Source organism: Phasianus colchicus, chromosome 33 (assembly GCF_987193195.1).
Source record: "Phasianus colchicus chromosome 33, bPhaCol1.hap1.1, whole genome shotgun sequence".
Taxonomy (NCBI): domain Eukaryota; kingdom Metazoa; phylum Chordata; class Aves; order Galliformes; family Phasianidae; genus Phasianus; species Phasianus colchicus.
Genome location: NC_143468.1, coordinates 2591039 through 2615275, shown reverse-complemented (window position 1 = coordinate 2615275; position 24237 = coordinate 2591039). Strand labels below are relative to the sequence as shown.

Here is a 24237-nt window from a genome sequence, read left to right as displayed (position 1 = left end):
TTCACCTCCTCACCCTGAAGGTCTCAGCTCTGGTAAGCTACAGCCATGGGTCATCAGAACGGGCTGAAGCACAGCCACAGCCCCTCCACTGCTGTGACCCATCCCATCAGCCCTGCACACACCGTTTCCCTGTCACAGCTTCTTCCATCCCAGCCAAAGCTCCACCATGCAGAGGATAACTCATCCCCATGTGAGAAGGTTCCTCCTGTGCTGCCACAGCTGTTTTCCTGCTCGTTTGCACAGTGTTTGGTGAACCAGAAACAGGACAGGTTCCGCTATTGCACTGCTTCAGCCATTCCTCCCCTTGCTGTCTATCCCCGTACCACCCAATGCTTCTTTTCTACTCCAGTGCTTCCTTTCTGACAGTTTCACAAGAAGTTAAAAATACTCTACTTTTCAAGACAGAGCAGGTCTTGCAAACACATCAGAGATGCCATTCCTTGGAGTCAGAGTGGGAAATGACTCGATTTACGGCTCACAGAAACAACAAAGTAAGGGAGCAGCCACTTTTCCCTGCTTGGAATACCAGAAGGGTCCCGAGCCCATGATGAAAGCCAGGAGGCTCTGCTCGTTTGTGATTAAACATATCTCATTTAAGGGAATTCCAAAACGGAGCCTGAGATTCCCTTCTCACAGAGTTCATCCTCATCGTATGCATCCAACCCGTGTTTTCCAACTGTTGAGAAATGAGAGATGAACTCCTCACAGGCTTCAGCAGGGCAGCAGGACGCCTGGCCAGCCCCAACCCACCAGCCCAGAGCTGCACCTATATTCAAATCCTGCAACAGAGGAGCTGAAAACTTCAGGAGCCTCACCGCCCTGTGACGCCAGGCTGCTTTTTAGCAATTAGAGCTGATGATCTGCTCTAAAGAGCGGTGCTCAATCAGTGTAAGGTGGTAACACCAGCTAATCCTGCTATGCTCTGACAATGCTCCTCTTTCAACATCCACGCTCCCCTTCCCCCCATGGAATGAGAACACTGAATCATTTACTGTCTAACAAAACCATAATTACTCCAGTGGAGAAATTAAGGAAAATGATCACGTAGCACACAGCATCTCTCCAACAAAGCCTCCAAACACTCGACTGTATCAAGCAGAAGATTCAAATTCGAAATGAGCGTGTATGCATTTGAAAAAGTGTTTGTATGCTTTTAAAACAACAGCAGAAACACAGTTTGGATGTTTCCAGCAGTTTCTGCTAACAGAGAACCCTGGCAATGCTTCCGGTTATGTTCATTAGCTCCAAAATACGGATACCTGCTCTGCTTACTTAACAGCAAACACCATAACAAAATCATACTAAGAAAGGAAATAATTGTGTTATCACCACTGCATCTGTACTCCAGGTCTTACTCACACATGCGACCTTCGTGGCTCTGCCTTTCTGCCCTCCTGCCCCTTCGGATCCCCAGGCACACACCCCAGCCCGCATCCCTGCAGCTCCATCACCTCTCACTTCCTCTGCAAGACCACAAAAATCACTCTGATTGTTTTGGATTCCCTGTCCGCGTCCAGAAGCAGACACCAATGGAGATGCTGAAACCCCAGAAGTGCAGCTGAAAGTCCAGAATGTTCTGCTGCACGCCACATCCAGATAAGGCCATTTAAAGCAGCAGGTGGCATGCTTGAGAAATTCAAAATAAGGAAAAGTACGCACTTAGCACTTCGGAGCATCTCAGCTATGGCCCAGGCAGAAAACAGCCATAAGACCAAACAGCACTTCAGGAACAGATGCTGTTGCCACTCCTTCATTTATTCTCAAGTTAGAGCTCATCTTCCTTCCACCTGTGGACAACAGGGAACTCCTAGGCACACCCTGCCACTGTTTTACCAGGGTTTGATGCTAGGACAATCCCAATCCCAGGCTGCAGCAGCCAAGGAGGCAACGCTGGGACCTTTATTCCAAGGCCATGTGTCCAAACAGAGTGTACCTGCCAATAGTCCTGCACTCCCAACGCTCTCTGGCCATGAATTCAACAGTAAAAACTATGTTTTGAGTTTAGTCAGTCCCCTCACTCTCTCTGTCCAGGTGATGATGCAGCTTCATAGATCCCTTCCTCTTCTGGTGAAGGCATACCTCAGCTTTCTTCCTGGAAAAGAACACCAAGCTCTGCAAACTACACAGTCTCCCAGAAAAAAAAAAGTCAATCATTTCTTAGACAGAAAGCAAGCCTTACTCGATCCATACATCCCTCCAAAAGGAAAACAAACAGAACAGGTTTGTGCCTTGCACTTTCCCTTTAACTGCACCACTCTGTTCCCATTAAGAACATGAATAGGCGGCTGAAAAAAACAGGGAGTCTTACAAAGCTGTGTTTGTTGAGTGGGAGCATTACACTGCTACGGTTCAGCACTCGAAGTTTCACAGACAGATCAGCTCCAGATTAATCTATACCCACTACAAGCCTACTTGGCTCCAGCACCTCACAGACTCTGTTCCACACTTTTTTCACCAAACTATGTGAATAATCTCAGCATTTATTTCTTCCAAGCAGTGCAGCTGAGGATGAGATTTCTGTGGCATGGTTCGGTGGCAGCGTCGTGGTGGCTCTGTGCCACTCGAGGTCACGCAGTGCTCTGTGTGTGCCTTAAGCCTTTTTAATTTGCTGCTGCTGTTGTTTTACCTTTAGACGACAAACACAACTACTGAAACTTCAGTGAAGGATCTCCGTCTTACAACAGCACTGCAGAGCTCCTGATGACCCAGTGTCCTCGTGTCACCCGTCTCGGCCCGTGTATTATGGGCTGTAATCTTAGATGCCATATGTGGTGCATCACCAACCTGGGTGAGCTGAGGACAGAGCTGAGTTGTCTTTGTGAGCAGGGGGTGGGCAATGGGAAGGAGGTGGCACCGGATCAGCTCCAGCTAAGAAGCCTTCCCTTTTCCCACAAAAAAAAAAAGACACGTATGGAATCTCAATGTGACCGCCGCAGAAAACAGCACTGTCCTGAGTTAGCAAAATGAGTTCAGGACGCTGAAAAATACTTGGAAGCTTCCCACTGTAAATAAAAAAGCCTCTCATGTATGAGCCGCGGGGTTGTTGGTTCTTCTCCTTGGAGCAGACACAAGAACATTCCTACACGTTACATGTGCACGGTTTTCACAGCATCAACGTGATCCCAGCATTCTGGGCTTAGGTTCCTCCAAGGATCTCCCCAGGTAAGTTGCTCAAATGAGCATGCAGCCAAACTAAGCCCTGCTTCTAATTCATCTGTATGCAAGAACTGCAAGGCAGAGATGCTTTCGTTGCTCAGACCTGTAGCAAAAGGACGTGTGATACACATGTGAATCAGCAGTGATGCATGGCCAACATCTTCCTTTACAACAGGTAAGTACAAACTCAAAGCCTTTAAACACAGCACTAAATCCTGTTAGCTCTATTAAATACTTGCTTGGTTCATAGCCTCTAACAGATATCTGCAAAATACAATTACTGAGGTCCATTTTAATACGAGCTATTACACTGCAAAGTGCAGCCATATAAATTTTACGTTACCAATAAAGCCAGCACACACACATAAATGGCTTAATCCCATAGACAAGTAATAAATCTTGCATCTAACCCCATCCTGGGGAAAAAAATAACAATCTTTTCAATAACTGCAGCATGTCATGGGGGCAAAATGCAATTTCCCTTCTGAGTATTACACATGGCAGTAAACCACAGCTTTGTCACAAGTACCATTTTACAAAAATCTGTTTAAGTGAATCATTTTCACCTATTCTGAACACAAAGTCCATCAGCAGAATTTGGGCTCAGGTGTTTGTAATTACGTTTGCAATACCCCTGGTGCTCCAAAACACTGCATTTAAACAAGGAGAAGCAGCAAGCTCCATGTGCACGTGTCTAAGAATTCACTATGCACACAGTTACTTCACTAAGTGCTGAGTAAAATGATGCATCTTCCAACCCCAGTGAAGCAGATCAGCCATGACAAGGCAGAACACACTCCTGACTAACCTGCTGATCACAGACCCCAACAGAAATTCTCATTTTTTTAACCCTTGCACAAATGCACAACCCTGCCCCCCCCCCCCACCAGACTAAAAACAAAAGTGTCGTAGGAAATGACTAAACTCTGTGCAAGAGCAGCAGCCCTGTGATTCAGCAGTTATTCACTGGGTGCATCACGGTCCTCCTGAAGGCAGAAACTGAGCTCCTACAACAGTGAGCTTTGATAAACTTCTCTTAGGAGTGGTCCATCCAGCCCAACTAGAAAAGCTCACAAACTCTTCACCTATCCAAAACAGCACACTTTCTCCACAAGACAGGCTAGCATGAAAGGAATTTCCAAATCAAGCTTGTTTTCAACACAGCAATACATGCAAGCATCCAAAGAGTACTCCTTATCTTGCCTCAAAATAATTAAGACTCATCTGGAAAGTCAATGAAACCAAACAGCTCCCAGCCTCAGGGGCTGCAGATCCTTCTTCATGGGGGTGTTTCCTCCTCTGCTCTCACACACAAAATCCTGACTTATTTCAGCAGCCTTCTGTTCAGCAGCAGATGTGGCCACATGGAAACAGGGTGCCCAGGGAAGCATGGCTGTCCCCTCCCTGGAGGTGCTCAGGACCGTGGATGGAGCCCTGGGCGGCTGATGGAGGGGTGGGACAGCCCAGGACAGGGTGTGGGGCTGGAGGGGGTTGGAGGTCCTTCCAACCCAACCATCCTATGGTTCTGTGATCTTTAATGACACTTCCAATGCAAGCCATTCTATCATTCAATGGTCCAGTGACCTTTAAATACTCTTCTAACTCAACTCAGTCCCAGCCCATTCAATGGTTCTGCGATCTTTAAGGACCTTTCCAACCACAGCCATCCTATGGTTCTATGAAAACCACTTGACTATTTTCACAGTGGATTCACCTGGGATAAGATTAAAATTAAAGTTTTACTTATCCTGCATGCAACACCCATCCCTAACCCTTTCAAGGCATACACATGGCAATACTTAATAATGCTCCTGAAGTAGGCTTTCATTTCTCTAACAAAAGCCAACTGCCACAGGTAACCCTGCTCCAGGTCTGACACCACAGCAACACCTTTGCAAGCCATCTGGAAAAGCAGTTTGGAGATGCAACCTGTTCCAGGCCATCTGTACCTCAGGTTACCCTTGTAATTAAATGCTAGATTCTTGAATGCCGTGTCAGAACTGGAAAAGAAAGAAGAGCAATTACTCCGCTATCTATTGATCAAACAGTGCTTCTCAACACAAAGTATTCAGGTATGGAAATGCAACTCTCATCTTTTAAACACAGTGTTAGCAGAGCAAGCTAGCATGCAGGTTGGCACGTCACACTGCAGTAGGGCACAATAATTATGTATTTGCAGATGGGAAAATGCTACTGCAAGTAACTCGATGAGCTCAATGATCATACATGTTGGAACAAAGAAAGATATCTCAGTGAAAAGCATTAGCACTTAAAAGAAAGATTACCCCCCAAACAAAAAATCTCAATCATGAGAATGAATTCAGCAAAACTAAAGAGATGAGACTTCTGTCACGATGTTCTCTCACGTGCTCCCTATCTTGGTTCCCTCAAAGCAGTGGTACCGGGCGTGTGTTCATGAGGATGGCACTCCCATTCCACAGAAAAGGGCAGCTGAGAAGTTGATGGCTGCTAAAGACAGCAAAATGCTGTTTTTCCCAAACATTCAAATCTGAAACACACACCACAGTCATTTTACAGCATTAACAAGTGCTTTCTCTCAGTTAGTTGCTATTCAACACTATTAGTCACCGCAGTAGGATCCCACTACTTAACATCAAAGCAACAAAATTATTAATTTTGATCCAGCCTCAAATTAGTGTGCAACACCAGTCATTTCACTTTCAGAAACTCCCACCAAATTCCAAAAGCATATCTGACAAAGAGATAGGAGGCACAGTCAGCGAGCAGCTAATAAATAAATCACTCCTAGTTTTGCTTCTTCACTTCCTTTAAGCCTGCCTAGTGGGAATCCAGGCAAAGACATCAACAGTCATCTGTGCTTTGCCAAATATCCTTAAGTCTGCTTTGCACGTGGTCATTCAGAATAACCCCATCAGAAGTAGAGTCCCAGGAAAGCAGAGCTGTGCTCCAGCTGGCAGCAAGCTGTGCCGGCACTGCTGCTCTGTGCAGGGATGAGGCCGCTGAAGAGTGCTCCCTGTTCAAGTTGGCTGCAAGCATGGGAAACCCAAGTGGAACAGAAGGAACAGAAGAAAATGCACTGGGCACAGCAGCGGGCCTCAGCCCTGCGCTCAGTGCGGGCAGTGTTAAGCTTTCAGCTCTGTTTACATCAGCAACCCTGGCTTCTTGAGGAATTTCACTGCTAAGGAAACCATGTTGGCATGTCACCAGCGAGCCTAAGAAAATCCATTATACTGTCAGCTGCAATGCTCTTTACAAGAAAGATCATGCAAGGAGCAACTTCTGTTCGGGCTCTTTTGGCGTGCTTGAGGAGTCAAAGCGTCTGCCTCAGAAGCACTTTGTTCAGATGCTGGATAGCAGGATGTGGAAAGATCCTCCCGATGTGAGCGCCTTTAAGCAGTGTGGAAGATCCAAGTACTGGGCAGCACATGGTCCTGCAGCACACAGCACACACAGCATGCTGCCTGCAGATGCTGCACCGGCTCAGCCCAGGAGCTGAGAACCTCCAGAAGATTTATAGCAATGCTACTGAACATAAATACTTCAATTGGAATTAAGCACCGCTCCCAGCATACCGATTCTGCACACAAATAAAAACTGCATTCAATTTTTGGTACAAAATACCAAAGTAGAAAAAAACGAACATGTTATTATTGCAAGGGAAGGAATAGGCCAGCTCAATTTGCTGGCCTTGTAATGCAGGATGCTGCAACACTCAGACCAATTACAACATGTATTTCTCTTGCTCCAAAATGACAGGACCACACCAGCTGTGTTTTTCATGCCTTGCACCAATACGACACCGCTGTCACAGTGTATTTTCACAGAACTGAAGGCAAATATTCTTTCTGCAACACCAGTGGACCCTGAACCTAAACAGACTTAGAAGCAAGGAAGATCCCATTCAACAAGCTATCTCCAGAATCACAATCACTGCTCACAGCACATTTCCCTACCGGGGCCTCTTTAAGGGTGCAGCATCTCCTTTTCCAATTTCAATAAACTGAATTCTCAAATGTCTGTCTTTCAGAGGGAAGGAAGTATGGAGAAATCAGTAAGATTATTTAAGAGCATGCAGTCAGCAACTTGCCAAAAAAGGAAAAGAACACAAACAAAATGAATGAAAGAGCACACAGAAAAAATACTGCAGTCCCTGATGTGGCTTTAGACAAAATTTTTGACAGAAAATTATTTTACTGTAAAGAATTCCTGTATTTATATTCCCAAATACTATGTGTTTATCACACAATGTGTCACTGTGGCCTCATCAAAAAGTCATTCCTGAGACTGCAGTTTCCAACCAAACATTCATGTAAGGAAAATTCACAGGAGAAAACTTCCAGCTTGCTGATTTCTCATTAGTGAAAAATAAAGGAGGAGATGACAACGAAGTAATCACAAAACAAATGACTCCAAACCACCTTGTGCGAGGTTCTCAGCGAGCAGGGAATAGAGGCACTCCATCAAACAAGGAACAGAGGATAACACAGAGCTTTGGACAATCACTGCTTTGTTCACACAACAAATAATTAAAGCCTCCCCAGCAGCCCCATAGCGAGGCTGAGAAAACATCTCATCTGAATTCCTCCCGGCTCTACCTACGCCACCAATTCTGCAGAGCTCCTCGGGAAGGCAGAGTTACTCAGGTCTGGCACTCAGCTCCTCTTGGGAAGGGACGCTTCTCGCAGCAGCACTGGGAGGATCCACGCACCAAGACCTTCCTGCTGGAGCAGTAAAGCTATCACCATGAGACTCAGCAGCACACAATCATCTCACTGACCAAAGAGCAAATTGGGCAGCTTCCAACTGCACAGCCTCCACTTTAGAGGACTGCAAAAAACAGGGATTGGCCCCAACACAACATATATGACACTTGTAATATTAATGAGTCGGCCTTGAACTACACACAGGAGCTGAATATCAATGAAAAGGAAGGGTGTTTTACACCTGGCACCCGGCGTATCACAGCAGAAAGGCAACGCTGCTTGGCTGGATAAGCAAACACCTCAACACAACTGCTCTCCAAACTGCTCTGTTTGGCTCTGATGCTCCTGCACCCTCTTCCCACGAAGGCCAGAGACATTTGATACAGTGGAAATACACTCATTGAGATTTATTTGTAATAAAATGGGAAGAAAAACAAACACATTCTCCTGGAAATGACACAGCTTTCGGTAGGTAAATTAAAAGCTCCTGTTAGTAAATTTGGTATTAAAGAATCAAAGGACAGCGCTAGCTATAAACAAATACTTTAAACAACAGATCGACTGATCCAGGGAAGAAACATGAGCTGGTAAACAAAAGCGTGCTCTGCAGAAACCAGAATGCTGACTGCATTTCCCCTTCGTTGTTTGCAGCCTGAACCACCAACAGCAGATTTCGGGATGCTCAGACTGGGGCTCAGTCATGGCTCTGGGTGCTGTCAGCTGTAATGCACAAACCCCTCTGCAGCTCTGATGAAGAACTTAATGAGCACAATGCAAAACCACCATGAGCTTCTGGACCACAGGCAGCTGCAAAGAGTGGGGAAAAATAACAAAAAAGATCAATCTCTAAACTGCTTGCAAGTGTTTCTCAGGACAAATCGTCTCCTGCCCTGAAAGGAAACCAACCTGAACAAGGGCTGCTCTCACGTCCTGTGCTCCTCATGTCAAGAAAATATCTTAAATTTGAAAGACAAAACTCAATTTCTACAAACAGGTAGAAATGTCATGGTGTATTTGTGCTAGTGAGGTTCAGTCTGTCCAAAAGCAAAACGTATCATTAAAATGCTGGGTAAAAAATGTGTAAATAAGCGCATCTCAGCAAAAGCCAATTGCTTCCTGGTCACCGAACACTGCCTGCTTTCATGAAAGCAATGCAGGCTCAATTTGAATGCAGAGCTGCCAGGAAGGCACCACACTGCACAGGGACTGTTGCTCACCTGTGGTTTTCTCTGCAGAGCCATTGCAGATCAGCCCTCATGGCAAGGAGGAGTTATGGCTGGGATGTGAGCAGTACCTGCTTGGCTGGGCTCGAGCTGCAGGGAAGGGAGAAGTGCTGGATCTGTTCTATGGCTGTTTACGGCAGAGCTACTTACAGAACAGGACAAACTTCTTGAAAGTTTTTTTCAAGTCATAAATCAAAATGAATAAAACCACATTTCATATTGTAAGTTCATCAGAGCGCTCTCTCAAGTTGTCCTCACATATAACCACCACAGGGAAGAAAGCCTAAATCTGCTAAAAGCTTTAAAAAGCCTTAAATTAAATATTAATATTCTGAAAGGGATGAAGCCAGCACAAAAACACAAGGCTCCTCACCACTCCAGTTCTGCAAAGCCCAGAGCTAAAGATGAAAGGTTTCTTGCAAACAGGGATGCATTTCTTTTCTCCCAAATTTTATTTAAAACATGCTAGATGGGATTATGAACTAAAAAACAAAACAAACACCAAACTGTACATGTTGAGAACTGAGAGCTGCCTGACAAAGCACCGAGCAGTGCACTGAAGACTAACAGCAGCTAATTGTTATGTCAGTTAATGAAAAGCAGAGCTGAACAGTTATCAGTACTGGGTTGACCTTATGGGTCTGTTTGCCATGTTGAAGATAAAGTTAGAATCCTTCCCTCCCAAATTCCACTTTTGATGCTTGATCACACTCAAGTCATCTCCAAGCCATGCAGCTCAAGAGGGAAATGCATTAAAAGAAATGGATTCAGCTTTATTTCCAACTGTTGCTTTGACTTGGTCTCACTAACCTCAAGAAAGACATCTCCACGAAGAGGTCCTCTGGCAGCCCCACTGCCCCAGCTGGTTTCTGCTCATTGGGCATTTCCTTGAGATGTTCCTTTGTATCTTTCAGTTACACAGACAGCTCCCTCCTGTTCCCTCTGCTTTAAGGATGCTGGCTGATCAGGTGTTAATAGCAACCTGGAGCAATTGCCAAAAGCTCCCAAAAAATCTAATGGACTGATGACATCAATTACTTCATTTTAATGACAGTGAGATTGTATTTTAATTTTTCATTCTGCAACAAATTTAATGCAAGGGTGATTGTGCAGTTTCCCTCAGCAACAGCCAATCTCCCTTAAAGTCAGAAGCACCACTTTAAGTAATAAACAGAACCCTTTGTTTACCACTAGCATTTAATTCTAACAGTATTAGCCTGGTTTTCCTACTATGTGAAATGTGTAAGCCCTCCAAGTTACTCATCTAAAACAGAAACCCTGAAGTGTGAGCTCCAGTTCTCACAGGAAGAAAGCCTGCAGGGCTAACTATGCTCTCTCTAGGCAGGGGTATAGAGACCTTTAAGAACACACAGTGCTAAGGTGTCTAGAAAGCAAACAAACAAAAGAAACAGGACTAAACTTAAAAATTTAGTGCCAGAAAAAAGCAAGTCTAATTTAACACCCTCTGCAATTCTTATCTTAGCAAGGACACAGAGGTCTCTGATCCCCATTTAAAAACACCTGATGGAAGGTACAACTGCATGTGGGTATACAGGGCAAAACTGCAGATGTTTGGCAAAGCTGCTGGTTCAGCTCCACAGCATGACCTCGGCACGCTTATCTGATGGCCGTGGCCTAATTCCACCTCTACTCTGGCTGGCTGAAAGGCAGGGACTTTCCAGGCCTCTCCCTCTAACTTCGTAACCATGGGAGCCCTCCCCATTCTAAGACCCGTCCGTTTTACACAGCACTGCAGTCTGCCCATCTGAGGACCATCCCAATTGCGGCCCTGCTGCACTGGCATACAATTCATCCCAGTGTCCGTGTTCCAGTGTGACTCATTATCCCTCCCCAGCCTACTCTGCACAGTTCTGAGCAGCAGCTTGGTGAGATCCTCCACCATTTCTCATGCTCACTCCCAGCCTTACGCTTGAAGAGATCAGAATCTAACACTTGTACTTTAGTTTTTCTGCGATTGATGACAACATAAAAAGTACTTGCATTAACCATCTGTTACTACACCTAATGGAGCCGTAATCACCAGGTATCACCCATTTCAAAGTGCACTAAAATGTTTATAAAACCGGTCTGTCAATGTAATAATGGTAACAGGAAGACACTCGTACCTTTTTGATAAAACACTACATTTGCAGCAGGCCTTGCTTTCAACTGCAAACATAATGGCTGTTTTAATAGCAGTCTGAAGCACCACAGACTATTCCACAGTTTGGGGGTGGGAGTGGGAAGGGCTAAGGCCGTGCTGACAGCAGGAATTTAAGGCAAGACAGTCTGCCTAGAAAGAAACTGAGGTCCAAGGAGAAAGCCTGCAATGAAGCAAAAGCTCTGAAAAAAGGAGGAACGCAGACAACAGGCATCGGTTTGGATTGCTGCCCTCCAATTTGTTCAGTAAGACCGGCCTGCTGGATCCATACAGTTTATATAAGTAAAATCTGTAAAAGAAAAATAAGCATATTTGGGAAATAAAGCAATCACTTCCCTTCATTATGCCTTACGCAAGAGGATATTTTTTTTCCTTAAGTATTTGGCATTCTAGAAGCACAAACCAGTACAGCAGATAAAACACAAACAAAATCAGTTCCTTGCCTTAGATGCTCCCACCAAACACGATGCTGGCTGTCTCAGCCAATCTGCAGTACCCAAAAAAAGCCCTTACAGACAGCAGTACCTCAGACACTCTTCAGACACTCTGCCCAGAAATTCCCTTTTGCCCTAATTCTGCACAGGACGATGCAACACAACTCCTGCAGCCTGGAGGTCACGCTCAGTTAGTGACCACAGACACAGGCTGTGCTCACAACATGATACCTTCACTGCAGCTCCCTGCGGCACGCCGCCTGTACTGACTGTTCTGTGCACAGATACCACTGAATACTTCATGCTGAAAGCTTGAAAAGGGAGAAGAGTCAGCCCAGAAACGCAGCCTGCAGGAGCCAACCTCAGCTCCTGCAGTGCAGCGGAGCAGTGATGTGATGTGACTGCTGGAACAGCTACACATGACATTAAAACCTTCTTTCCACGCAGAGAAAAGGGAAACGGCGGAGCAATGCAGATTTCAAAGTGTGTCCATTTCTAATTTGCTTAGTTTCACTGCTTAAAATTGAAGTTTATTTTGAGAGCGGAGTTTTTATCTCCCCATTTCCCCCTCCCTTTTTTTTTTTTTTTTAAATTTAAGGACATAGCAAATCAAGAAGTAGGAATTTATCACCAGGAGAAAGCAGCCATCAGAGGCACACAGCAGCCCCTGCCCACTGCAGACATCTCCTTCCCTGTGACCAGAACACAATCACAGGCAGGCTCGGGGCAGTTCAGTAGCAGACCAGTTCTGCCAGTGCTCTTGCTCAGAAGATCCTTTCCTCACGGCTCAGTTTCACCAGAAGGGCTAAGTGCTGCACTGACAGACCCACTTGATAAAAACTCTGAGAATTAAGCACGAGATCCTAGCATTCAAGCAACAACCAGGGTCCAAAAAGCTAATGTAGACTGACATGCAAAAGTGTGCAATCATTTCCATGCGGCTGCCTTCATCTTCTTTACATATGAGGCCAAGAAAGCCCCTGGGGCTGTACTAGTGCCTAAATGGGAGCAGGTTTCCTTTGGTCTCTAACAAAGGCTTTAAGCAATGGCAAGCTGCCCTGGCCTAGCTGCCTTCTTCCTTTTCATATATGCCTCCATCCACAGATAACGCAGGACGGCTCTGAACTCAGACAATCAGAGGTAAAGGATATCATAGGAAACCCAAGTCAGCTTTTCCCCTCCATGAGCTAACTCCCTGGAACAACCAGCACAGTCCCTTTCGTTTACGTATCTAACAGCATGTAACACTTAAACAGCAGACGGTATGTTCAAAGCTCAAGCATCAACTGGTTGAGTGAGTTAAGAAGAGAGATGCTGTCTGCAATTGCTTGAGGCAGAATGTGCTGAAGGAGCAGAAATCTACCTTTCAGCTGGGATTCCATGAAACAGCTTCAAACAATCCCTTCAAAACATGGAAACAACCCAACAACTGCAGGTTTGCCCCAATGCAACAATAAGTTTTGGAGACTTTTTGTCACACTTCACCCACAGAAAATGGAAGCTATTCTAAAATAGCTATTCTTGAAAGCAGAACTACAGAAAAAGCAGTCTTACGTTGCCCAAATCTCTCTGCTTCACTAGTTCCTTTCACTCTTCTCTCCTTGGACTGCTCTGCAGGCTGTTCTCTCCTATGTCAAATATTCAAAAGGAATACTACTCATTTTTTAAGGCTGTCAGCTCCTGTGGCTGGACCCACACAACTGAGGCTGTCACTGCATGGTAAGAGCGGCACAAAGCAGCAAGCACACCCCGAGCTGTGTTATTGCCATAACCTGCAGCCAAACTCACTTCTAACAGCAGACTACTTATTCCTTCCCCAGCTCCCCATGCCAAGCCCCTGCTTTTATCCTTCTGCCCAAATAGTTCTGTCCCGGCTGGAAGAGGAGCACAGCCTGCAGTGCTGTGCCATGTCTGCCTCCCTTTCACACCATTTTACAGCTCACAGGAAGCTGTTCTGGGGTGTTAAGGAAAAGAATAGAAATACAATAATTTTCCTAAGAGAAGAGACCAAGCTGTAGCATCTTGCGTGGCACTGGAATGCTTCCATTATTTGGAAGGGATTGTTGGAGGCAGTTCCACAGACTCCTATTTGGAAGCTGACTGGGGGTTGGAGCTGGATCATCTCTGAGGTCTCTCCCAACCCATGCCATCCTATGATTCCATGATTTCTGCTCCTTCAGCACATTCTGACCACCACCCTCTGCCTTACTTGCTGCTTCCCTCCCTCATAGTTTTGCTGCATCCATTTCAGTCCACAGAACACAGAAAGAAAAGCACTGTCTTTGTCACAGGAGAAGAGGGAGCCCCTGTGAACAAAGCCTGAAGAGCTGTCAGGACATGAGCCTTTGTTTCCACGTGGCTTTCTCCCTCAACTTTAAAACAAGAAATTACCTTTTCAACCCAGGGAAATACATGGGCTGAATATCATGAGCTATCACAGTGCAGCACCGAAAAACTGAGAAAGATTACTGCAGGTAAGCACATACGTGACAGATCTGGACAACTCCTTTGGGCTGAAGGATGTTTCACAGCCCCTTACAAACCCAGAGGACAGCAGTCAGTACAGAAGAACAATGTGAACGGTACATGTTTGGACAAGAACCAACAACCCAACCCTAACCTCCCCTAAAAAGCCCTGGAAGTGGTGACAGCCACCCTTGGCAGACAGGGCTTTGGGCCCTGGAAGGAGCTGCAATGGCAGGATCAGAACGTGAGCTGAGGAGAAAGGGTTCAGCTTTCTTAATTTTCAAAAATGTTTTCATTCAGATTTGTTTAAAATCAACTTATTCACCATGGAAGCATGAAGGAGGTGAGCTATTAAGTAAGTAATCACCTTGGAAGACACATGGCAGTAATCACAATACATCAAATATGACTCTGCTAGATCCAAACATCTCTCTTTACACCTCCCATGCTACCACCAGATACACCACAAGTGCTTTACTGAGGCTCTACACGAGGAATAACCTTTGGATACACAAAAGCCAAATAGGAATTACATCTTCCTGTTTGCTGCTCTAGGCAGGCTTTTTTTTTTTTCTTTTTTCTTTTTTTTTCTTTTTCAAAGGCCTACAGCAATAGAAGAACTGCTCTGAGAGCCCTCCATAGCAACAGCACCTCTGAGATTCTGGATCTTCCCAATTTGGGGGAACAATGACAGCAAACTTGCTGTGCTCAGACATCTGTGTCTGTGCTCAAAGTGACCAAAGCAATTTTCTTAAGTATTTCACACTCATGGTGAGCAGCCTTACGCCATTTTTACATGCTGCAATTTTAAACAGGACTTAACAAGTAAAGTGTATCAAACACAGGAATGGCCAGGCAGAACAGCAGTGTTTGTTCAAGGTTTCTAGGTGTGGCAGCAGCCAAGACATAATAGGATTATTTATATCTGACTCATTTGCTTTTTCTTCATCCACGATTCTCCTGCTTTAGGACTCAATAATTGACTTTTTTTCCTACAAAACAGGATATAAATACATTTTTTAATTCGGGAAACTTTCGAGAGGGACTCAAGAACTTAAAGCAGAGAGGGGCAATTCCACAGATACACACTGTACCAATGAGCTCGGCCCAAACACACCACCATGGTCAGGGCTGAACTTGAGATTACCTGAGTGTGCAGAGGGACACGTGGGCTCAGCACGCTGTGCAGACACACACACAGCACTTACCAGGCTGCATCTTTCCAGCTCTTCCCTGGCCAGCCATCAGGCAGCCGGCTGCACAAAGCTGGGGCTGAGCTCTGCTCTGCTGCTGAGCTCTGCTCTGTGCATCCCGGCTTCCTGCCTGCAAACTGAAAACAACACTTCCCCCTTTTCACTGGAGCGATTTCCAATCCGACATTGTGTAAGCGTGGAGCTTTTCATTCTAATTACAATAAGAATTGTTTGCTTTTTTTTTTTTTTTTCTTTTTAATCCACAAGGGATCACCTAAAGTTGCTGCCCTAAGAATAAACACAGGTCTCAGTCTGAAAAAAAGCCCCAAACCATTGACATGAGCACTCTGAGATCTACTTTTTGCTGACACCACACCTCCACTTTGTGCTGTCCAGTGTTTTCTTCAGGATTGCCAGTAAAGTTTTAATAATCTTACAAAAATTATTCATAAATCTGGTTTACAACCAACATTTCGCTGCACACATGAATGAAGTAAATGGCTCGACTTCCTCTTTTTAGAAAAGGAAACATACATTCTTTAAAAGCTTAATCAATTATCCCCTGCAGCTCCACAAAGCACACAGCTGAGACTTTGGGCTGTTGGTGGCGGAGAAGGGAACACGATGAGGTGGAATCCAATCCTGCTGCCAGAAGCTGTGTAAGGAGATGTGACTGTGGGGTGAGGGCACTGCACAGCACACACAGGAAGGAGCCCGCTGAAGCAGATCTCCCAGCAGCACCCCTCTCCATCCAAAAGCACAAACAGAAGATGGAAGCTCTGTTTATTCCTCCACCAGAAGCACTGGAGAGGATCGAGGCACTCTTATCTCCATTCGATCACCTGATGCTGCTCTCTCCAGCACAGGGTGAATAAGCAGTGCCTGGAATGTGCCGTGTCACTGCCAGCTCCTGGGAGGAACGCTGCTGCTCACTGCTCACTGCTCACTGCTCCTGCTCAGTGAGGAGGAGCTCAGCTGCTCAGCACAGAGCTGTAAGGAACACATCTCACCTTCTCCTCAGAAAGGCAAAGAGTGACCTCTACAACCATTCCACTTTGCTCATCGCTCTTCTAGAAAGTGACCAGAAAACTTCAAAGCCTCTTCCCCTCCCCCAGGGTTTTTTTTTGGCTGGGCAGCATATCTGTGTGATCACTGCTTCCAGAAGCACGTACAGCTCCCAGTGGGTAATTACAGGGAAAGGTGACGATGAAGACGTGACGACGGGGCAAGGAAAGCACTCTTATCAGGAACCCCACAGTGACATATGTGCATTCATCACTGTTCTCAGCCAGGACATTACAGAATTTCCAGAAAAGGTGCTTCACATTTGAAAAGGTTCTTCATTTCAAAGATCAGTCAGCACTCTAAATGAAAAGCTGATGCACTGAAGGTAGTACAGGTGAGACAGCAGCAACACAAAATTTCCTTAACACAGCCTCACCCAACCCTACCTTTCTCAGGAACCTGGATCCACAGCTCACTGCCATCTGCACAGCACCAGCCATCTTGCTGGCACTGCAGCTACTGAGCACAGGGAAAACTCATAGCAGAAAAATACTTATCCTTGGCTTCCTTTGATGAAATTCAGCAACAGACATGGAGTATGATGTGATCCATCAATTCCCAGCAGAACAGCAGTGCCCGCATTAGAGCTGCATGGCTGCAATGGCAGTGCTGCCTTCCCTCAGTGCAGGAGCTGCCAGGAGGTTTGAAGGGACAAGACACAACCAACACTTCTTTCCCCTGTGCTGCTCAGAGAGAAATGTATTATAGACTTACATGAGAGGAACAAAAGCTGCCATTCCAAAGTACATATTCTTAATGCAGAATGAGTGTGTGTATTTCCAGGTTGTAGCTAAGTCCTCTTTGCAGTACGTGCTTTATTTCCAACAACAGGAAGATTTTGTTCTCCAAATCCTTTATGACTAAGGTACAGTGGCACAGGAGAGGAAAAGCATCCCAAACAATCCTTTTCCAGCGCTGCACTTTAGACCTGATGTCTGACATCAGTCCTGATCCCAGAGGCAAAATGGGAGCACTTTATCCACTAAGTCACCCAGCTCCCACGGCTACAGCCATCCGAAATGGAATGCATTACTCCTGCATTCAAACATATGTTTTTGAAGGCAGCCAGCCATCCGGCTGCCCTGAGAGAGATTACAGAAGACCTAATTTTATCAGGCTGGGATACAACTCTCTAGGCTGCTGTTGCTCCCCAGGGACATGGAGCTGCTGGACGCAGGTTGTCTGACTGCTGGGGAACAATTCTGAATGGCTCAGCTGCAGTAACTCACATCCCAGGTTCCCAAATGCAGTGCATGCCCTGCAGGCTCCGTGGGCTCCCACCCCCAAGGAATTCCTACAGTTCCTATCAGCACTTCTCAAGCTCAGAAGAATTATAAAAAGTTGATGTTGGCAGAAAAGTTCTAAAACTTTAAGCAAGCCTTTTCTTTTCTCTCAGAAGTTACACTAAATAAAACAAGGTGTTCATTCACTAGAGCCTAAAGCATAAGGCACTCTTCCATCGACTGTCTTTGGTACAAACATAAGCTGTGTGTGTACACTGAGGTGTGCTGCAGACACGTTCAGCTTTGAAGTTTGAAGGAAAAAAGCGCATGCCGATAGAAACGGGTGTTTTACTCAAGAAAATAATGCAGGCAAGAGGAAAGAGCAGCAGTGGAGAGCGTTACTCAGAGCGAGGAATACAGGTGTGAGGCTCTGCCCAAGACTCGTCATCAAAATGTAATGGGAAAATTTGTGTAGCAGATGGAAGGCGGCCGCCCGCACAGCAGCCGTTAGCCATAAATCACCATCTCCCTCACACGTGGTGCAAATTTAACAATCTTCCATTCTAATTAATAGAATGAGGCACCCTGATGACTCTCCCCTGACTTCATAAGGTCTAGGAAAAATGTTGGATTGAACCAACGTTAACAGAAGAACGCTGCAGTTCCACTACTCAACAATGTCCCAAAAGGAGCTGAGCAGAGCGCTGAGCTCAGGAAATGCCTCTTGTAACTTCGAGGCAAGCAGCTTCAAGAAAACCATGTGAAGAAATTATCTGGACATGATATTTGAGGCAAATCAAAACAGGAAAGTATTCCGCTTCTGCTTGCACCTCTGGGATGTCTCACCATTAGTTCACTCTTTGGCTTCAGAAACTTGCCACTGAATAAACATGATAAATCCAATGAATAGAAAGCTTCATGGCAAAAACTAATTAGAGAGAGGGAATCCGGAAGGAACCCATCACCCCTTCTGACACAGCACCAATGAACTACAAACACACGGGGTCCTTTGCACTCCCACTTCTCTATGGAGCTCCAAGTGGTTTTCAGGCCTGCCAGACCTGCAACCCGGCTGCACACAGCTCTGCTGCCATCCATCACATCTACCCCTTAATGTTTCATGCTACAGAATTTCAAATAGGAAGCTGAAGATCTAGGACACCACAAGAAAACACCACAGAGAGCTTTACTGCAGCTGTCTTAGGCTAACAGCTCTGATCAACACTTCCAGCCCAAGCATCCAACTGAACTGCAAATAGCACCAGTAGTAAGAGCAAGCAGCATAAAGGCAAGACAGGAATCATTGCTACCAGATGTCCCCTCAGCCCAGCTGAGGAAAACTGGTTGTAACTCCAGCAAGACTTCAGAGAAGCAAGGGAGGAGGTGGAGGAGTGTCTTTAAAGCCTCTAATTTCTTCCTCTCCCCAAGGCAAAGGGTCAGAGCTGCAGCTTTTAAAAATAGCCCCAAACCCGCACCTCATTTCCTAAGAATAGGAGTGACAACGCAACCAGATGCATATTCTTAAACTCTCCTGGTTGTTCTTTGTTATAGTAACCTGGGTGCTCCAAATACTTCTCTTGCACAGTATAACCTACTCCCGGTCACAATCACAGCATTTAACTTTCTCCAAACCATTCATCACTCAGCACTCTGCTTTGACCATCTGCATGGTATAAATGTGATGTCCTCGTGGACCTTCTGTTTGATGGACTGGGGACAGTTTTGCTGCCCTGCTCCTCTGCTGACGATGACTTGAGCTGTATTTCCTTCTGGCTATCAGGCTTACACCACTTCTTTCCCTGCCGTAAAGCTTAATACAATATTAGAAATGAAGGCTCTCATCGGGATCTTGGTAGAGCCACATGACGCAGGGATGAGCACCTCTGAATTTGTGTGAACAGCTCTCCATGATGTGCTCCAAAAGGATTTTTCTGCATTTCAAAGCACTGCCTCGGAACTGTACCTTTGTTGGCTGCATACGGAGAGGCTGTGTCAAAGCCATACACAGATTTCTCAGCAGATTTGGTACCCATCTGCTGTCAGTCCTGCAGGTAAATTAAAGAAGCAACATAAAAGCTTTCCCATTACCAGTTTTGCCTAATGCAAGACTTGTGGGTGCAATGCTGCATAAAAGCACAAAAACCACCTGTGAGTCCTGTTAGCTACAAGACAATCAGATCTGACTTGCTTGTGCTCATAAGCTTCCTTCAGCCTTTTCTCTGCTATAGTCACAGTTCCCCTCTGAACAATAGGGAGAAAACTGAAGTGAAACCTCTCTGCCCACTCAGCAAACTCCACGTAAGCAGACCTTCCTCCGTCAATTACTTTCTTTGGTTCTTCCCTAATCTATTTAGATTCCATAATTCATCTACTCCATGTATTAAAAAGATCTTCACCTACTTTGATGGGTGCCTGGCAATCTAAGAATGAAAAGTGAAAAGCACAGCTTTTGAGGGAAGAGAAAAACACCAGGATTCCTCAGGAATTTCTCAAGCCAAACAAAACAAAGACTCGACCCAATTGCTTGAGTCAACATGTTTTCTTCCATTAAGGTTCCATCCTATTTGGCTGGCCTTCAGCCCCGGGTTTCAGCTGTTTTGCTGATACCACGTTTTCCACACCAGCCACCATCCCTTCTGCTTCTGGAAGTCCTTACACACAGCTTCCTTCTGCCTCCACTAAGAGACAATCAGCAGAGAAGGAACAAACACAGGTGCGCGGAGCCATTCACAGAAACACCCACACCAAATCACAAACCAGACAGCCAAATGGATGTTTAACCAGAAAAGTCAACAGAAACCGCCTCCTTCTGTACATGAAGCAAGAGCGGTGATATGATAACGCTGTCACATAACCCAGAAAGGGCAAATCATGCTCAGAGCCTGAACTGCAATCACAGGAATTCCTCCTTATTACTAGGCGGGGTTTTCCCCCTCCCCTTACCTCATACTTTCACAGATGTCACGAGCTGAAGTTCACTCTGCTCACATCCCTTTACTGCTTAAAAACAGACAGAAACTGCAGTCAAACAAAAGCCAACACCAAATCAGCCCTCCAGGAGAGCAGTGAGCTGTCCTACTTCCAATGCAGCAGCTCCAGTGCCACCACCACCCACACCGTACCAAGGGCACAAGCTTCACTGCGCAGCCAGCACAAACCTCAGAGCACTGCGTACAACAAGCGTACAGAATGTGCTTAATTAGAACCTATGAATCCAGCAATACCAGAGTTCCTTAGCACTTTTAACACAGCTGCAATGAGATTAATATGAGAAGAGCTGCTTGAGAACTGTCCCCAAAGCACCAGAGTGCACGGACATCTCCACGCTCAGCTTGGACATGGAGGATCTCAGGTGTTCACTGAGCTCTGAGAGCAAAGCTGTTAGGGAGCACCCACAGCCATCATCACACACAGCCGTGGTTCAGCCCCAAAGGTGTAAAACTGAGCTCCTGCACTCGGAGAAAAGTGGAACTGTTCGTTTCTTTGAGTCTTATCAACAGTTTGGGCAAGCCCTCTTTAAAGTTCATATCCCCAGTGCTTCTCCTCATCAAGCAGCAGCAGATGCAAACACACAGCCAGCCCTTCCCATCATTACCGATGCATAATGTGGGTGTTACTGACAGATGAAAAAAAAAGCACGAGAAAGAAAAAGAAACTGAAGTAAGAAAAGGAGGAAAGCATGAGTAATCAGTAGGTTCCAGGTTCCTCGTAGCTCCATGACTTAATTCATTGCTTATGTACAGTTAATCATTCTCATTAGAGGCAATGACACTGATCCCTTCTGTAAAGAATCCCTCTGTAAAATGTGCTGTTCGAGGTTTGGATATAACACATTATAGAAGACAACTGAATTCCTACCTAAACGCATTTAGAAATAAACGAATTAAACACAAATCAATCACTGAGGCCAAATAAGGACATGCAACAAAAGACTGAAAGAAATAAATTAGAACAATTTTGGTAAATGGAAAAAGGATTACTGCTTCCTGCGACACGTCCCACTATGCTGCTGGAACACTTCAAGTTCCTCAGGAATGGCACCTCTGTTACTTCCAAGAAAGAGGATCTGCTGTCTCACAGCAGATCACTGCAAACTATGATTTCTACTTTAAGCATACACTAACCCAATCCTTCTGTTCCACTCTGTCCTATATGCAGCACCTTCCACAAGCATGATGTCAGATGAGATTTTAATACTCTCTTTCCCCCATACTGCTACAGATTCTGCAAGCCATGAAGGTGAGTGGGGAAACAGCAGCACACAAAGCCCACAGCGTTTGTGCTCCCAGCCCACCCGCAGGGCAGCCCTCCTTCACACTGCCTGCTCAGCACTGCCCGTGTGGGATCACCCATCGAGGCACAGCCATCTCCCCACCCCTGTGTGCTGAAATTTGGGTCCCTGCAGGTACAGCTCCTCTCCCGCTCCCAAAGGGGGGCGTAGAAACCCCAGCTGAAACATTCACAGAGCACACAAGAGACAATCTGAGACAATAAAGCTGCAGTTAGGAGGGGGGAAGGATCAAGTGCTCTTATCTGAGCGAGAGCTAATCAGTCACACAGCAAGCACCACTGCCATTTTTAATAAAACCCTTCCATTCAATATTGTTTACTATAAACAGCTCTGTAGTTATACCCAGTTCACAATGCACGCATTCACCTTCAAGTCCTTATGCTGAAGTCTCAAATCGGGGTGTGTTTTAAATGGCATTACCCCACTGACTCCCCGCTGCCTCACAGGTCCCCTCGGTTATCTCAGGGCCACGGCCAAACACCATCAGCTGCACTCAAGGCTTTCTGATAGGAAAAGAGATTGGCACACAGAAACCTGTCATACGCACGTTAAAACACCGGGGTATTAAATCCATGAAGTGGTAATGGATTTAGTGTTCACAGAATTACATAACACAGGAAACTTCGCTCCAAAGCATGGAAGTTGAAGCTGTTAGAAGCTTTGTAAAGATTAGCATGATGTCACTGCTAGCCCTTCTACCAAAAGGACCTTAACAAGCACGGCTCGCAGTGCTGTATGCCAGCGGCTCAAAATAAAAGTCTTTCAGTATCACATGGAACAACTTGCAGAAAATAGAAACAAATGTTTGAAAACATTCAGCAAATTCTTCCAAAGCCCAACAATTACTTCTCATTTTATTTCTAGTGAGTGAAGAGGATGTTCTCCAGTTCTTTGTTAGCGTGGAGTACCCCAAGCCAAACACCAGGTAGGGTTATCGCCTTCGTTAAATGTTTACAGAAAGCATTATCTGGAAAAAGTTGGATAAAAAAAATCACACACACACGCTCACAAAAGCCAACAGGCAGCACTAAGCCCAACTACAAACAGCCAGTGCTAAAAAGCACTACCACTGCCTTTCCATCTGGCAATACACTGAGCACAGCATACCAACATGGGAAGCTGGAGAAGGAATTCAAATCTTTACAGCTATAAACAGTCTCCTTGATGTTCTGTACATTCTGGGACAAAGTGACAGCACAAAGACGATCGTAGCTCCATTTGCCGTCAGTTTGTTAATGATGGGGGGGATTATTGCACCCGTGCGGTGTCTCCTGACAAGGCACTGCTGTGGCACCGAGCTGAGCGCCGATGGGCTCCTGGCAATGCACACCCAGAGCTCTGCAGCACTGTGAGCTCCAGGAAACAAAGACACGGCCGTGCAGAACGGGAAACAAACTCGGTGGGTTTTGTTCTCAGCAAAAAGTGCGCGCGTCGGCCTGATAACAGCTACGGAAAAGAACTCAGAGGCTGAAAGCACATCCGGCTGCACGCTGCTATTCACCCCAGGGCCCTTCGAGCCCCCGCACTGCTGTCAGTCCTTCCCACCCCACATCCACAGCCTGCAGAATTGAGGCCAAGGAAGGAGAGCGGCCCGCACGGCCCCCCGTTTCCTCACAAGGTTCCCCATCTCCCCCCTCCCCTTTTTTCCCCCGCACAAAGAGGACCCCATCCCCCCCACGACCCCCAGCTATTTTTCCCCACACACAGAGCTGCCCCCAGCCCTTCTCCCCACACACTTCTCCCCATTCCCCCCCACACACAACATAAGGACCCCTTCAGGGCCCGGCCCTCCTCTGGCTCCCACTCCCCAACCCTCCCGCACGGAGCCCCCCCAGCCCCGAGGTCGCGGCACCCCGAGGGCAGAGCGGGGCGGGGCGGGGCGGCTCCCGGCGCTCCTCACCTTCCGAGAGCTCCAGCTCCAGCTCGGCCAGCTGCTCGCGGACCTCGCGAGGCAACGAGGAGATACCCGCGGCCGCCGGCTCGGCCATGACGGGAGGAGAACGTAAAGGGGTAAGGAGAAAGGGAAGGGGAATAGAGGCAGGCCCGGCCGCCGAGCTCGGCGCGGCTCCGGCTCAGCGCCGGGGGCTGCGGGTCGCGGGCGCAGCGGGAGCGGCCGCCACCTCCGCCATGCTGGCTACAGCGCCGCCCCAGCGCCGCGTCACACCGCGGGGCGGCGCGCGAACCTCGCGTCACCGCTTTGCAGCCTCCATCGCCTCCCCCCGCACGCGCAGCGCCCCTTGGCGGCCACGCGCCGCCCTGCACACAGCGGAGCTTCGCGCGTCCCTCAGGCGCAGCTGCGCCTTCCCGCTCTTTCCCGTCCCCTCACGCGGGGCCGCCTCT

The 24237-nt window shown here is 46.6% G+C and overlaps 1 protein-coding gene across 2 annotated transcripts in view; it reads right to left on the bottom strand.

Moving 5' to 3' along the window:
- DIP2B (DIP2 acetate--CoA ligase B (putative)) overlaps positions 1–24052 on the bottom strand; it is a 62861-nt gene extending 38809 nt beyond the window's left edge. For both annotated transcript variants that reach the window (XM_031609827.2, XM_031609826.2), the window contains exon 1: positions 23798–24052. In XM_031609827.2, coding sequence (XP_031465687.1) covers positions 23798–23885 — 88 coding nt within the window. In that variant the 5' untranslated portion in view covers positions 23886–24052. The remainder of the gene's footprint in view (positions 1–23797) is intronic.
- Between the last annotated feature and the right edge of the window lie 185 nt (positions 24053–24237).